Source organism: Artemia sp. Qi Xiang Cuo, chromosome 15 (assembly GCF_049724085.1).
Source record: "Artemia sp. Qi Xiang Cuo chromosome 15, ASM4972408v1, whole genome shotgun sequence".
Lineage (NCBI taxonomy): Eukaryota > Metazoa > Arthropoda > Branchiopoda > Anostraca > Artemiidae > Artemia > Artemia sp. Qi Xiang Cuo.
The window spans coordinates 38,146,469-38,163,850 of record NC_142808.1 but is presented as its reverse complement, the minus strand read 5'-3'; the positions used below and the strand labels follow the sequence as shown (position 1 = coordinate 38,163,850).

Below are 17,382 nucleotides of genomic sequence, written 5' to 3'. Positions count from 1 at the left end.
ACACAAGAATTTCACCTTTTTGACTTTACTGCAATTTTTCATGGAAAGCAACTGAAATTGCCAGGGATGGAGCTGAGAAAAACATCTTTTTAAGAATTTTTCCCCTTTAATAATAAATGAAAATATTTTTTGTGTAACCCTTATTCTTTTACCAAGCAACAAATTTAAACAAGTATACACTATAATATTTGTAGACACTAATTTGTATTTTGTATATTTGATATTTTCCACACGTCTTGTGCTATTGGTTGAACTTTGCGGACTTTCTTGAAAAAGTTGACTAAGGTTCAACTTTTTTCCGACAGCAATAAGTCAACAAATTTATGCGACGAAAACGGTTTATTAACTTTGTGGATAGCTTTATTAACTTTATTGACGCTGTGGGAGCCCCGCATTAGAGTTAGAGCGCTTGATTAGCTCTCAACTGCATATATTAACAAAGGAGTTGCCCACATACAAAAATCGTTTGTACTCTATGGTTCGTGCTATGCGTGAACAATCTCATTGATCTCCTGCTACTCTATCTCCTGATAACAATTCTCTTTTTCAGAACATATTAACATGTTTTCACCGTAGGGGAGGGGCCAATTAACTCCCTGCTCACTCCTCATATAATAAAACAAATAAAATTACTGGACATCCCATCCACCAGTTGCAATAAAGTGCTCCACAAAGCTCTGTTGCTATACATTTTCTTTGTAGTTTGTTTTGTGGACTTTGGCAGTTTGCACAATGAAAGTTTCATCTGCTGACGATTCCACCCTATAATTACTAAACTAAAAAAAAGTCAACACAGTTTACGGTGCTTTCACATAGACAGGGTTTAATTGACCTAAAAAACGTAAGATTTATGGGAAATAATTAAAATACTTAAATAATGATTTCTTGCAATCTATTATTCCATAATAATAAAATTTAGAATTCCTTGCAAATAAATCCTTTCACGAACTGCAACTAATTAAAATGGTTCTATCTATATAACATTGATCGACTTTTCCTCTTAATAATTTCATGTTCAATTGTCAGACTTCGTCCTTTTTGATTGCAGTTGCGTGAAACTTGGTATAACGTTTTCACACAAAATTAAAGCTAAAAAACACACTTTTTTTTTTACAATTTTTCCGCTAGATCAATATTCACCCAAAATCTCATCAGTTTTGCTCACTGGCACATCACTTGGGAAAAATAACAGATTAAAAAAGAATCTGTGGTTTATTGGTGTCAACGCACTATGTAACTTAAAACAACACCCAACACTATACCAAATGCTATAACGGCTAATATAGACCACAACACTAATATATTACCTTTACAACAATTTTTGTATGTCACTAGTTCTTGCTTTTTCTCGACTGGAGGTGGTATTTTAGGTGGTAGAGGTGGTGTCGTTCCTTTTTGGTCTTTTTTCTCTGTTAGTGCCATACGAGGTCTTTGCAAAGGTGGCAGTAAGTTCGGTGGTGGGATTGGTGGTAATGACGGTGCTTTATGGGGCATCATAATCACTGATCCTCGAACAGAGGCAGCTCTAGTACCGGCAGGAGGTGGTAAACGGTATCCCATAAATTGTCCAGGGCCATACAAGTTAAAGTCATGCACTGAAGCAGCCCTTCGCATCCCTGGATGATGTGCTGGATACATGGCTGGGTATGGTGTTGGTGCAAAGGGCAAGGGATGGTACATATGCATCCCATGTACAGGTGGTATGGAATTTGCTCCATGTACAGGACATGGCTCACCATCCCACGTGGAAGCTGCTCCATACACCATTTGCCCATAAGGTGTTGGAGCTATTGGGGCAAGGAGCGGCATGGATGCAGTCGAGTGCATTGTCCCTCGTGTTTCAGGTCTGATGATTTCTTTCCTGAAAAAAATATTTTAACTATGATTATATATATACATACATAGATTTGGGTTACATGGAAATTGGAACATACACGACATGGGACTACAAATCTTCCTTCCTGTATGTTCTGCATAACGACAGATTAAGTCTGCATGCATTACACAACTTGCAGGCTTATGTGAATAGGTTTTACGTTTATGCTACGTTGTTTAATATTTATTGATATTTACGTAGGGAAGCAAACTTAAACCCAAGGAAAAATAATCATTAATGTCCAGTACCTAAGCCGTGGAGCAAGTTTCAAATTAAGCCAACACTCAAATGCTCTGTCTCGTTCAGAATGCTCTTCACTTACCTCGTACAGATTTACTTTCGGATGACAAGGATTAAAAAAACGGATCCCAGCAAAAACTAAAGCGGCTTAAAACTATAATGGTTTCACTTACTCTAAATAAAATAAAAAACACAAAACTGAAACCAGTCATTTTCTTATGACATCTTCATGCCACTTCATGCAGCATATTACCTACAATTTGGCACGCAATTATAGGACTTGGGGACAGGAGCGAATCTCCAGCATTTTTATCGGGGGAAGGGGGGAGAAGGGTCCATAACTGGATAGTCAAAGGGCATGGGATGTGTAATATTTTTTTCTCCACATTATTGGGGGGGGGGGCAACCGCCCCCCTTGCCCCCCCCAAACGACACCCCTGCTTGGAGAGCTTGTGTTTGTTAAAATTCGGCCTCTAGAAGGCTCTGTTAAATTGAAGGCTTTTTCAAATTCGGTACCATATTTTAAAGCAAACACTTAGGCATAGGCAAATGCTTAAATAATAAAAGGAAATGCCAAGAGCTTGTGCTACTATTAATTTAAGGTTTTGTGAAGTTTACTTCTAACACCCATTTATGTATAATGTATTTCTGAGAGTGATGCCTCTACTGCAACTTTTTGTTTCATAGCAGATTAAGTTATCAAGCAGCCAAAAGGATGTACACAACTATTTTTCTTTCTGCTGGAAATTAAATGTAATTGAAATCTAACACTTTTGAAAAGTAAAAAGCAATTATGAAGAAGGCTGTTAAAGTTGTTTGTTCTGTAATTTTTTTTGCAGATGCTTAAAAAACCAGTAATCAGGGAACCAGATCATATCAGGGATCAGGGAACTTTTGGATACGAGCCTTTGAGCCCTTCCTTCCTCAATCCTTGATATTTGTGAGACTGTCTAGATTGTCTGAGATTTCATCTGTTTGATTATTTTTTTGAATAAGTCACATCCCCCTCCTCACGATAAAATCCCCCCATATATACCTAACACTTGGATACATTTAATGTGGCCCCAAAAATGTTTCCTTTACCCCAAAAATTCAGATATTAACAAACAAGAATGTACTCATAGGGGAGTTATGGCATGTATCCTCTCCTAAATTTGGAGGTGTTTACTATTTTCGTGAATAGCTTATAATTCCAGTGTGATCCTCCTACTTTGGCATGTAACTTAAAAAATATCCCCCCTTAAGTTGGCCCCTTCCTACATAATGAAATCCTTCGTACGTGTCAGTTCACTACCTTTTCAGATTTTTGCATTATAAGAACAAAAAAATTTTTTTATCCGATTACTTTTTTCACCCTTAAAACCCATCAAAGATTAGGATGTACTGCAAATATGTTTGCAGCCCTAATCTTATAGGATGCCCGTTAAACCGACCTTCTAGCGTTATTATGTCTGATTAAGTGAAAACTAATCTAAATTCAGCTCAATATTGATTTTGATGGATTATTTTACTATCATAATTATGGTTACTAGAGCAAACCATCAACCTTCAAAAATAGCTTAAGGTTGCCGTGAGTGATTCAACGTACGTTGATGACTGTCTAGCTTGATTATGTCCTTCCGTCAAAATTGCGTTTTTACCTTGGCCCGATGTTGGAACGGAAACAAGATTAACTTTTGGTTCCCATTGATGCGATTTTTTTTTTCACGCAAAACGGCTGACGGATAGCAGATGTCGGAAAATCGCAAAAACATTCACACAGAAACGGTTCACTGCAGCCGTTGAAACGCAAAAATATTATGCGATATTTAAATAGGAATAGGCTAAACCAAGCCCTAGAAGCCAAAAAAAACATTCAAAAACATTCTGTATTAGCTTAAGCCAGCCATGCCTAAAAAAGAATATAATTCTCATCTTCTATGCTCATTTCTCTGGAAATATTCCCCTAGGCCTCGAGTATTAAATACTTATATTAATGTTGTTTGTCAAAAATTAATGGAATACTTCTGATAAATATGATTAGTTTCTCAGTTACTTGCAATTTATGGTTCTACAAAGCTTTCAATTCAGAATGACGGATGCGATTCTCAATGGCACAGTAGAAATATCTTCAACTCAGCCGTTGAACCGTTGTGACGCAGAAACTTACAGCGAAAAACGCAGGAAATTTGACGGATCATGCAAAAACGGCTATTTTTGCGTGAAACCACATCAGTGGGAACCCAGAGTAAAACTTTAATTTTCATATTCAAAAATAACTGTTCTAGGGTACGATGTTTTCCACTGAGTAATTTGGCCTCGCCGTTCTGTGGCTGCAACAGAAATTTGGGAGTGGGAATGCATTTTTTTTATATTTAGGGGGGCTAAATTTGTTATTTTTTAATTTTTCCAATCAAAATACTTGATAAGGCCCCGTCCAACCAAGAAAAAGCATTTTTTTAAATCTAGGGGGGATCTTCCCCCTGATTGGTCAACCACAAAATCTTATGTTTGAAAGTTGGAATAAAAAGACATATATTTTAGCTTACCCTACTAACAACTCAACACCACAAAGTAGCTTGAATTCTATCTGATTTTTTATTAGCCAAAACCATTTCAAAAAGCATATATTCTGGTAATCAACTATTATTAATTGTTTTTATCTTACAGCTTATTATTTTGCATTGATCGCCCATAAGTCATGTTAATTATAAAGGACGTCACCCAACCCCATCTGTTATTGTCATTAGTTATAATCGGTCGACATGGAAAGCACCCTAGGGAATCAGCTCACAAGTTGAGTAAAGTAAGAGTATCAAAATTGTCTTATGATTTTTGTCACCTAGAAGTGATTTATACCAAAAGGATGACTTTTTAATAAAATTAAAGCTAATTCTGGGAATATTAGTTCTAAAAGTGATATATTACTTGATGAGCCAGAAAGGAAGAACTTATTTCGGGGAGAGGATCCATATCTTAGTGAGAAGGTCCATTCAAAGATATAAGCCGGGTATTTATTTGTCATAGTCAGGCGACGCCAACCAAGGACTGTCAGAACCAATTACTCATCATTGCAGGACTGAAAGGGAGTTTTGTAAGGACCGCAATATTTGACTGCACCCTGATTGGTTACTGATTTTAGCATGTTGAACTTCACCTGAAAGAGGCAGATGAAGACAGGGACAGAGAAACAAGCAACGGGGAGGGGGAAAGTTGTCCTCTGCCTCTGTATGTTAATACATTCTAAGACCGCACTGGCTATACATGACGTGTGAAAAACAAGAAAAAATAATAAATGAATAATAAAATTGTATAGCCGAGAAAATTAGGGTAATGTCAGCCAGTGAACAGAAAAAGAAGCGAAAGTGACAGAAGCAGATATTTTGGCAAGGAACTCGGCCTAGGCGTCTTCGGTGCTCTGTTCGAGTTTACTTCAAAAGGTTAGTTTTTTCTTCTTTTTTTGAGCATTGAAGATGGCTTGGTAGATGTCCTTGTCGAAATATCTGCTTCTGTCATTTTCTCTTCTTTTCTATCCACTGGCTGACATTACCTTGTTTTCCTCGGGTAATTAATTCTATTATTTATTTTGATTTTCTTGTTGGCCACCCCCTCTATATGCTCCTGGTGGGAGGTAAGAAAATGTCACAAAAAATCAGTAAATTACATCGACTTAAGGTTATTAAAACTGGAATGATACATTTTGTAAAGGGTTTTATGGAATAGAAGGAGTAGTGACAACCAGTGATTTAAAACCAACTCCTGTGGTCATAATTATAACAAGTATAAAAATTGAACACAGTGACTGTTGTGCATATACATGATTAGTCCATTTTTTAGGGGAAGAAGATATTAGAATTTTAATCCTACAGTGGCATGTTATTCAAGAGTGGCAATTTAACATTTGCCTGTTAAATTCAGACTAGTTAATAACTGCGATAATATCCTTTAGTGCCTCAAAAGGTTTTAGTGCCCCCTCTCCACCGCCACATGGCATCATATCAAAGTTTTAAGATGGTCATTTTAATCAGAAGAGTTGTAAGTTCAGAACACAGTGCCTCTGGGGATAACACGGACATGTTGCGAGGGTTCCATCTCTTTCGTCAATGTTGCATGAGTTCCATCTCCAATCCCAAGCAGTACATACTCGCTTCTGAACCCCTTTGGTAAAAGACAATAACGATAATATTTATTTTTAAAATGCTATCAAAGCTTTGAGAGAGCCGAAGTCGCTTCGTACAAAAAAAACTTTAAACAAGAAATTAAGCACCGAATAAATACATATAACAAGAGAGGCGCCAATGGGGAAGGGGGCGTTTGCTCCCTATATTTTGACAAAGAAGTTTTTCTCATATTTTTGTAAAATGCCTTGTTTTGTTGTTTTATTTCAAAATAATCGAAAAAAAACAACAAAAAATTACAGTAGTAATCAACATTATATTTCTATGGGGCCCCCGTACCAAACAGGTTTTTCTGGCAGGTAAACATTTCTACAGGTCATTACACCTTTCAAAGAGACGGGTTTTCTATTGTGACATCGATTTTTTGGAGGTCAAACTCATAGATACATGTTTATTTATTTTTTTTTTTTTTAAACTGGTATTTTTTCAATGAAGTCCATAGCACTTTGCAGAAGCCCGTGAATGTAGGACTGAAAGTCCAATTACTAATCAAGTTAGTATGACCGCCATTTTTGATCTGGTTAAGTGGGTATAATCTGGTTTGGTTTGTTCTTGCGAGAGGATTACTCAATTTACATCTTAGTGTTAACTGAGCAATGACTAAAGGAACATTTGAAGGTGGAAAAAAAAAGGGGTAATTAGCGATTGGATAATTTTAACAAGAAATGACCGAAAAGTGTTTTGGTTTGCACAGTGTTGTCAATTTTAAATAGTTTAGAAATAAAAAAAATAACAAGAAATGGCTGAAAAGTGTTTTGAGGGAGTTGAGTTGCACGAGGGTTCAGTTACATACGGATTCAGTTACACGGGGATTAGTTAAATGGGGTAGAGTAGCACGGAGGTTCAGTTGTACAGGGTTTCGGTTATCCCGGGGTTCAGTTACCTGGGGGGTTCAGTTGTACGGGTTTTCGGTTATCCAGGGGTCCAGTGACATGGGGGGTTCAGTTATTTTTTCTGATTTTGCGTGTTTTCGCAAGAAAATAACTGGTCTTTTAGCAAACTTAGCCATAGCTACCTGAAACTCAGCATAAATATCTTCATTTTTAATCTAATTGCATAGCTACTAAAGGAACATTGAACATTTTTTCTGATTTTGTGTGACCACCCGGCACCCCAAAGACTCCTGAGCCTCCATTATAATACTTTTTAAGATTTGATTATATCTTTTCAGAACAAATTATTATTTTAGGGAATTATTTCGGTGAAACAGTTAGAGACATTTGAACGGTGTTGTGAGGTCCCTTAACACAACCCCAAAGGGCTCCGATCCCCCCCGCCCCACCCCGAAGGAAGCCCCCGGACAGCAAAGGTTCTCTGGACCCCCAAAGGACCCCCGGTGCCCCGATGCCTCCTGATTTGTTGTATCTTTTAAAAGAGCTTTACAGGGTTTAAGAGACTCAGTTGCCTGATTCCGTGTGGTTTTTCTTTACTTGGTGGTCATTTGTTGTATCTTTTAAAAGAGCTTTACAGGGTTTGAGAGATTCAGTTGCCTAATTCCGTGTGATTTTTCTTTACTTGATGGTCATTAAAAACGAAATTTTTGTGTTAAATCAGTAGTTTTTGTATCTTTTAAAAGAGCTTTACAGGTTTGAGAGACTCATTGCCAATTCCGTGTTTTCCTTTACTGTGCATTAAAAACGAAATTTTTGTGTTAAATCAGTAGTTTTTGTATCTTTTAAAAGAGCTTTACGGGGATTGAGAGACTCAGTTGCCGGATTCCGTGTGGTTTTCCTTTACTTGGTAGTAATTAAAAACAAAATTTTTGTTTTAAATCAGTATTTTTTGTATCTTTTAAAAGAGCTTTACAGGGTTTGAGAGACTCAGTTGCCTAATTCCGTGTGGTTTTTCTTTACTTGGTGGTAATTAAAAACAAAATTTGTGTGTTAAATCAGTAGTTTTTGTATCTTTTAAAAGAGCTTTATGGGGTTTGAGAGACTCAGTTGCAGGATTCCGAGTTGTTTTCCTTTACTTGGTGGTCATTAACAATTAAATTTTTGTGTTAAATAAGTAGTTTTTGTATCTTTTAAAAGAGCTTTAAGGGGTTTGAGAGACTCAGTTGCCTGATTCCGTGTGGTTTTTCTTTACTTGGTGGTCATTAAAAAAAAAATGTTTGTGTTAAATCAGTAGTTTTTGTATCTTTTAAAAGAGCTTTACGGGGATTGAGAGACTCAGTTGCCTAATTCCGTGTGGTTTTTCTTTACTTGGTGGTGATTAAAAACGAAATTTTTGTGTTAAATCAGTAGTTTTTGTAACTTTTAAAAGAGCTTTCAGGGGTTTGAGAGACTTAGTTGTCTGAGTCCGTGTGGTTTTTATTTACTTGGTGGTCAGTTTTTGTATCTTTTAAAAGAGCTTTACGGAGTTTGAGAGACTCAGTTGCCTAATTCTGTGTGTTTTTCCTTTACTTGGTGGTCATTAAAAACGAAATTTTTGTGTTAAATCAATAGTTTTTGTATCTTTTAAAAGAGCTTTAAGGGGTTTGAGAGACTCAGTTGCCTGATTCCATGTGGTTTTTCTTTACTTGGTGGTCATTTGTTGTATCTTTTAAAAGAGCTTTACAGAGTTTGAGAGACTAAGTTGCCTAATTCCGTGTGGTTTTCCTTTACTTGGTGATCATTAAAAACGAAATTTTTGTGTTAAATCAGTAGTTTTTGTATCTTTTAAAAGAGCTTTAAGGGGTTTGAGAGACTCAGTTGCCTGATTCCGCGTGGTTTTTCTTTACTTGGTGGTCATTTTTTGTATCTTTTAAAAGATCTTTAAAGTGTTTGAGAGACTCAGTTGCATAATTCAGAGTTTTTTTTCTCTTCTTGATGTTCATTAAAATATAATTTTGAATTTTATATATGTCTTTTTTTTATCTTTTAAGAGATCTTGAGGGTGTTTGAGAGACTCAGTTGACTGATTCCGTGTGTTTTTTATTTACTTGGTGGTCATTAAAAACGAAATTTTTTTTTTAAATAAGTAGTTTTTGTATCTTTTAAAAGAGCTTTACGGGGATTGAGAGACTCAGTTTTACCTTGTCACAGTTACATTTTCGTGATTTTTCAAAGTTCATTTGGAATTTCTTTCGTTGAAATGCAAGAGTTGGAATATTTCAGTAGTGTTTGTTTGGGGTTTACCTTGTCACACTTACATTTTCTTGATTTTTTAAAGTTCATTTTAAATTTCTTTCGCTGAAATGCAAGAGTTGGAATATTTCAGTAGTGTTTGGTTGTGGTTTACCTTGTCACAGTTACATTTTCTTGATTTTTCAAAGTTCATTTTGAATTTCTTTCGTTGAAATGCAAGAGTTGGAATATTTCAGTAGTGTTTGGTTGTGGTTTACCTTGTCACAGTTACATTTTCTTGATTTTTCAAAGTTCATTTTGAATTTCTTTCGCTGAAATGCAAGAGTTGGAATATTTCAGTAGTGTTTGGTTGTGGTTTACCTTGTCACAGTTACATTTTCTTGATTTTTCAAAGTTCATTTTGAATTTCTTTCGCTGAAATGCAAGAGTTGGAATATTTCAGTAGTGTTTGGTTGTGGTTTACCTTGTCACAGTTACATTTTCTTGATTTTTCAAAGTTCATTTTGAATTTCTTTCGTTGAAATGCAAGAGTTGGAATATTTCAGTAGTGTTTGGTTGTGGTTTACCTTGTCACAGTTACATTTTCTTGATTTTTCAAAGTTCATTTTGAATTTCTTTCGCTGAAATGCAAGAGTTGGAATATTTCAGTAGTGTTTGGTTGTGGTTTACCTTGTCACAGTTACATTTTCTTGATTTTTCAAAGTTCATTTTGAATTTCTTTCGTTGAAATGCAAGAGTTGGAATATTTCAGTAGTGTTTGGTTGTGGTTTACCTTGTCACAGTTACATTTTCTTGATTTTTCAAAGTTCATTTTGAATTTCTTTCGTTGAAATGCAAGAGTTGGAATATTTCAGTAGTGTTTGGTTGTGGTTTACCTTGTCACAGTTACATTTTCTTGATTTTTCAAAGTTCATTTTGAATTTCTTTCGTTGAAATGCAAGAGTTGGAATATTTCAGTAGTGTTTGGTTGTGGTTTACCTTGTCACAGTTACATTTTCTTGATTTTTCAAAGTTCATTTTGAATTTCTTTCGTTGAAATGCAAGAGTTGGAATATTTCAGTAGTGTTTGGTTGTGGTTTACCTTGTCACAGTTACATTTTCTTGATTTTTCAAAGTTCATTTTGAATTTCTTTCGTTGAAATGCAAGAGTTGGAATATTTCAGTAGTGTTTGGTTGTGGTTTACCTTGTCACAGTTACATTTTCTTGATTTTTCAAAGTTCATTTTGAATTTCTTTCGTTGAAATGCAAGAGTTGGAATATTTCAGTAGTGTTTGGTTGTGGTTTACCTTGTCACAGTTACATTTTCTTGATTTTTCAAAGTTCATTTTGAATTTCTTTCGTTGAAATGCAAGAGTTGGAATATTTCAGTTGTGTTTCGTTGTGGTATACCTTGTCACAGTTACATTGTCTTGCTTTTTCAAAGTTCATTTTGATTTTCTATCGTTGAAATGCAAGAGTTGGAATATTTCAGTAGTGTTTGGTTGTGGTTTAACTGTGTCACAGTTACTATTTTGTGATTATTTAACGTTTATTTTGAATTTATTTCGTTGAAATCCAAGAGTTGGAATATTTCAGTAGTGTTTGGTTGTGGTTTACCTTGTCACAGTTACATTTTCTTCATTTTTCAAAGTTCATTTTGAATTTATTTCGTTGAAATTCAAGAGTTGGAATATTTCAGTAGTGTTTGGTTGTGATCTACCATGTCACAGTTACATTTTCTTGATTTTTCAAAGTTCATTTTGAATTTCTTTCGTTGAGATGCAAGAGTTGGAATATTTCAGTAGTGTTTGGTTGTAGTTTACCATGTCACAGTTACATTTTCATGATTTTTCAAAGTTCATTTCAATTTCTTTAGTTGAAATGCAAGAGTTGGAATATTTAAGTAGTGTTTGGTTGTGGTTTACCATGTCAAAGTTACATTTTCTTGATTTTTCAAAGTTCATTTTGAATTTCTTTCATTGAAATGCAAGATTTGGAATATTTCAGTAGTGTTTGGTTGTGGTTTACCTTGTCACAGTTACATTTTCTTGATTTTTCAAAGTTCATTTTGAATTTCTTTCGTTGAAATGCAAGAGTTGGAATATTTCAGTAGTGTTTGGATGTGGTTTACCTAGTAACATATACAATATATTTATTATTCAAAGTTAATTTTGAATTTCTTTCGTTGAAATGCATGAGTTGGAATATTTAAGTAGTGTTTGGTTGTGTTTTACCTTGTCACATTTACATTTTCTTGATTTTTCAAAGTTCATTTTAATTTCTTTAGTTGAAATGCAAGAGTTTGAATATTTAAGTAGTTTTTGTTTGTGGTTTACCTTGTAACAATTACAGTTTATTTATTTTTCAAAGTTCATTTTGAATTTCTTTCGTTGAAATGCAAGAATTGGAATATTTCAGTAGTGTTTGGTTGTGATTTACCTTGTCAGATTTTCATTTTCATGATTTTTCAAAGTTCATTTTGAATTTCTTTCGTTGAAATGAAAGATTTGGAATATTTCAGTAGTGTTTGGTTATGGTTTAGCTTGTCACAGTTACATTTTCTTGATTTTTCAAAGTTCATTTGGAATTTCTTTCCTCGTAATGCAAGAGTTTGAATATTTCAGTAGTGTTTGGTTCTGGTTTACCTTGTCAAAGCTACATTTTCTTGATTTTTCAAAGTTCATTTTGAATTTCTTTCATTGAAATGCAAGAGTTGGAATATTTCAGTAGTGTTTGGTTGTGGTTTACCTTGTCACAGTTACCTTTTCTTGATTTTTCTAAGTTCAATTTGAATTTCTTTCGTTGAAATGCAAGTGTTGTAATATTTCAGTGTCACATTTACATTTTCTTGATTTTTCAAAGTTCATTTTGAAGTTCTTTCGTTGAAATGCAAGAGTTGTAATATTTCAGTAGTGTCTGGTTATGGTTTACCTTGTCACAGTTACATTTTCTTGATTTTTCAAAGTTCATTTTGAATTTCTTTCGTTGAAATACAAGAGTTGGAATATTTCAGTAGTGTTTGGTTATGGTTTACCTTGTCACAGTTACATTTTCTTGATTTTTCAAAGTTCATTTTGAATTTCTTTCGTTGAAATGCAAGAGTTGGAATATTTCAGTAGTGTTTGGTTGTGGTTTACCTTGTCACAGTTACATTTTCTTGATTTTTCAAAGTTCATTTTGAATTTCTTTCCTTGAAATGCAAGAGTTGGAATATTTCAGTAGTGTTTGGTTGTGGTTTACCTCGTCACAGTTACAGTTTCTTGATTTTTCAAAGTTCATTTTGAATTTCTTTCGTTGAAATGCAAGAGTTGGAATGTTTAAGTTGAGTTTCGTTGTGGTTTAAATTGTCACAGTTACATTTTCTTGATTTTTCAAAGTTCATTTTGAATTTCTTTCATTGAAATGCAAGTGTTGGAATATTTCAGTAGTGTTTGGTTGTGGTTTACCTTGTCACAGTTACATTTTCTTGATTTTTCAAAGTTTATTTTGAATTTCTTTCGCTGAAATGCAAGAGTTGGAATATTTCAATAGTGTTTCATGGTGGTTTACCTTGTCAGAGTTACATTTTCTTGATTTTTCAAAATTCATTTTGATTTTCTTTGGTTGAAATGCAAGAGTTGGAGTATTTCAGTAGTGTTTGATTGTGGTTTACCTTGTCACAGTTATCCAAACAGACAGAGATATCCAAAAAGTTGGGTTGATCTAGGTTCACTTAGAGTGGCGCGCCACTCTAAGTGAACCTAGATCAACCCAACTTTTTGGATATCTCTCTCACTATGACTCTGTTTGTATGTCGTGTCTGTGCGTGTCTCGTCTCTATGTGTGTGTGTCATCTCTGTGGGTGTGTTGTCTAAAAAACCAGTCTGGTTGAAAACGTAGAGTTTTCGTACTGCTCACTTTTTTGCAATGTGTAGGAACCAGCGGGGAATCCCCGCTCGTTTGGAAAGGTGCCAAGGAAAGGCATGCAAATAGCATGTAGTTTAAAAACGTGTTTAATCGTGTTTCTTGAATGATTCAAAATGAACTTTGAAAAATCAAGAAAATGTAACTGTGACAGGGTAAACCACAAGCAAACACTACTGAAATATTCCAACTCTTGCATTTCAAGGAAAGAAATTCAAAATGAACTTTGAAAAATCAGGAAAATTTAATTGTTAATTTGTAAAAATCTTCATAAATATTATGATCTCTAACCCATATTTCATTACAACGAATGAAATTCTATAAGATCTTTTAAAAATCAATAAAATGTAACTCTGACAATGTTAACCACGACAAAACACGAATGAAATATTCCAATTCTTGCATTTCAACGAAAGAAATTCAAAATGAACTTTGAAAAATCAAGAAAATGTAACTGTGACAAGGTAAACCACAACCAAACACTACTGAAATATTCCAACTCTTGCACTTCAACGAAAGAAATTCAAAATGAACTTTGAAAAATCAAGAAAATGTAACTGTGACAAGGTAAACCACAACCAAACACTACTGAAATATTCCAACTCTTGCATTTCAACGAAAGAAATTCAAAATGAACTTTGAAAAATCAAGAAAATGTAACTGTGACAAGGTAAACCACAACCAAACACTACTGAAATATTCCAACTCTTGCATTTCAATGAAAGAAATTCAAAATGAACTTTGAAAAATCAAGAAAATGTAACTGTGACAAGGTAAACCACAACCAAACACTACTGAAATATTCCAACTCTTGCATTTCAACGAAAGAAATTCAAAATGAACTTTGAAAAATCAAGAAAATGTAACTGTGACAAGGTAAACCATAACCAAACACTACTGAAATATTCCAACTCTTGCATTTCAACGAAAGAAATTCAAAATGAACTTTGAAAAATCAAGAAAATGTAACTGTGACAAGGTAAACCACAACCAAACACTACTGAAATATTCCAACTCTTGCATTTCAACGAAAGAAATTCAAAATGAACTTTGAAAAATCAAGAAAATGTAACTGTGACACTGAAATATTCCAACTCTTGCATTTCCAGCGAAAGAAATTCAAAATGAACTTTGAAAAATCAAGAAAATGTAACTGTGACAAGGTAAACCACAACCAAACACTACTGAAATATTCCAACTCTTGCATTTCAACGAAAGAAATTCAAAATGAACTTTGAAAAATCAAGAAAATGTAACTGTGACAAGGTAAACCACAACCAAACACTACTGAAATATTCCAACTCTTGCATTTCAACGAAAGAAATTCAAAATGAACTTTGAAAAATCAAGAAAATGTAACTGTGACAAGGTAAACTACAACCACACACTACTGAAATAATCCAAATCTTTCATTTCAACTAAAGCAATTCAAAATTAACTCTGAAAAATCAAGAAAATGTAACTGTGACAAGGTAAACCACGACAAAACACAACTGAAATATTCCAACTCTTGCATTTCAACGAAAGAAATTCATAATGAACTTTGAAAAATCAAGAAAATGGAACTTTGACATGGTAAACCACAATCAAACACTACTGAAATATTCCAACTCTTGCATTTCAACGAAAGAAATTCAAAATGAACTTTGAAAAATCAAGAAGATGTAACTGTGACAAGGTAAACCACAACCAAACACTACTGAAATATTCCAACTCTTGCATTTCAACGAAAGAAATTCAAAATGAACTTTGAAAAATCAAGAAAATGTAACTGTGACAAGGTAAACCATAACCAAACACTACTGAAATATTCCAACTCTTGCATTTCAACGAAAGAAATTCAAAATGAACTTTGAAAAATCAAGAAAATGTAACTGTGACAAGGTAAACCACAACCAAACACTACTGAAATATTCCAACTCTTGCATTTCAACGAAAGAAATTCAAAATGAACTTTGAAAAATCAAGAAAATGTAACTGTGACAAGGTAAACCACAACCAAACACTACTGAAATATTCCAACTCTTGCATTTCAACGAAAGAAATTCAAAATGAACTTTGAAAAATCAAGAAAATGTAACTGTGACAAGGTAAACCACAACCAAACACTACTGAAATATTCCAACTCTTGCATTTCAACGAAAGAAATTCAAAATGAACTTTGAAAAATCAAGAAAATGTAACTGTGACAAGGTAAACCACAACCAAACACTACTGAAATATTCCAACTCTTGCATTTCAACGAAAGAAATTCAAAATGAACTTTGAAAAATCAAGAAAATGTAACTGTGACAAGGTAAACCACAACCAAACACTACTGAAATATTCCAACTCTTGCATTTCAACGAAAGAAATTCAAAATGAACTTTGAAAAATCAAGAAAATGTAACTGTGACAAGGTAAACCACAACCAAACACTACTGAAATATTCCAACTCTTGCATTTCAACGAAAGAAATTCAAAATGAACTTTGAAAAATCAAGAAAATGTAACTGTGACAAGGTAAACCACAACCAAACACTACTGAAATATTCCAACTCTTGCATTTCAACGAAAGAAATTCAAAATGAACTTTGAAAAATCAAGAAAATGTAACTGTGACAAGGTAAACCACAACCAAACACTACTGAAATATTCCAACTCTTGCATTTCAACGAAAGAAATTCAAAATGAACTTTGAAAAATCAAGAAAATGTAACTGTGACAAGGTAAACCACAACCAAACACTACTGAAATATTCCAACTCTTGCATTTCAACGAAAGAAATTCAAAATGAACTTTGAAAAATCAAGAAAATGTAACTGTGACAAGGTAAACCACAACCAAACACTACTGAAATATTCCAACTCTTGCATTTCAACGAAAGAAATTCAAAATGAACTTTGAAAAATCAAGAAAATGTAACTGTGACAAGGTAAACCACAACCAAACACTACTGAAATATTCCAACTCTTGCATTTCAACGAAAGAAATTCAAAATGAACTTTGAAAAATCAAGAAAATGTAACTGTGACAAGGTAAACCACAACCAAACACTACTGAAATATTCCAACTCTTGCATTTCAACGAAAGAAATTCAAAATGAACTTTGAAAAATCAAGAAAATGTAACTGTGACAAGGTAAACCACAACCAAACACTACTGAAATATTCCAACTCTTGCATTTCAACGAAAGAAATTCAAAATGAACTTTGAAAAATCAAGAAAATGTAACTGTGACAAGGTAAACCACAACCAAACACTACTGAAATATTCCAACTCTTGCATTTCAACGAAAGAAATTCAAAATGAACTTTGAAAAATCAAGAAAATGTAACTGTGACAAGGTAAACCACAACCAAACACTACTGAAATATTCCAACTCTTGCATTTCAACGAAAGAAATTCAAAATGAACTTTGAAAAATCAAGAAAATGTAACTGTGACAAGGTAAACCACAACCAAACACTACTGAAATATTCCAACTCTTGCATTTCAGCGAAAGAAATTCAAAATGAACTTTGAAAAATCAAGAAAATGTAACTGTGACAAGGTAAACCACAACCAAACACTACTGAAATATTCCAACTCTTGCATTTCAACGAAAGAAATTCAAAATGAACTTTGAAAAATCAAGAAAATGTAACTGTGACAAGGTAAACCACAACCAAACACTACTGAAATATTCCAACTCTTGCATTTCAGCGAAAGAAATTCAAAATGAACTTTGAAAAATCAAGAAAATGTAACTGTGACAAGGTAAACCACAACCAAACACTACTGAAATATTCCAACTCTTGCATTTCAACGAAAGAAATTCAAAATGAACTTTGAAAAATCAAGAAAATGTAACTGTGACAAGGTAAACCACAACCAAACACTACTGAAATATTCCAACTCTTGCATTTCAGCGAAAGAAATTCAAAATGAACTTTGAAAAATCAAGAAAATGTAACTGTGACAAGGTAAACCACAACCAAACACTACTGAAATATTCCAACTCTTGCATTTCAGCGAAAGAAATTCAAAATGAACTTTGAAAAATCAAGAAAATGTAACTGTGACAAGGTAAACCACAACCAAACACTACTGAAATATTCCAACTCTTGCATTTCAACGAAAGAAATTCAAAATGAACTTTGAAAAATCAAGAAAATGTAACTGTGACAAGGTAAAACTGAG

General features: G+C 33.8%; 1 protein-coding gene across 1 annotated transcript in view; it reads right to left on the bottom strand.

Moving 5' to 3' along the window:
* Positions 1-875: 875 nt before the first annotated feature.
* Positions 876-17,382, bottom strand: part of LOC148943658 (uncharacterized) — an 88,919-nt gene continuing 72,412 nt past the window's right edge. The window contains exon 4 of the mRNA XM_089101059.1: positions 876-1,861. Coding sequence (XP_088957185.1) covers positions 1,222-1,861 — 640 coding nt within the window. The 3' untranslated portion in view covers positions 876-1,221. The remainder of the gene's footprint in view (positions 1,862-17,382) is intronic.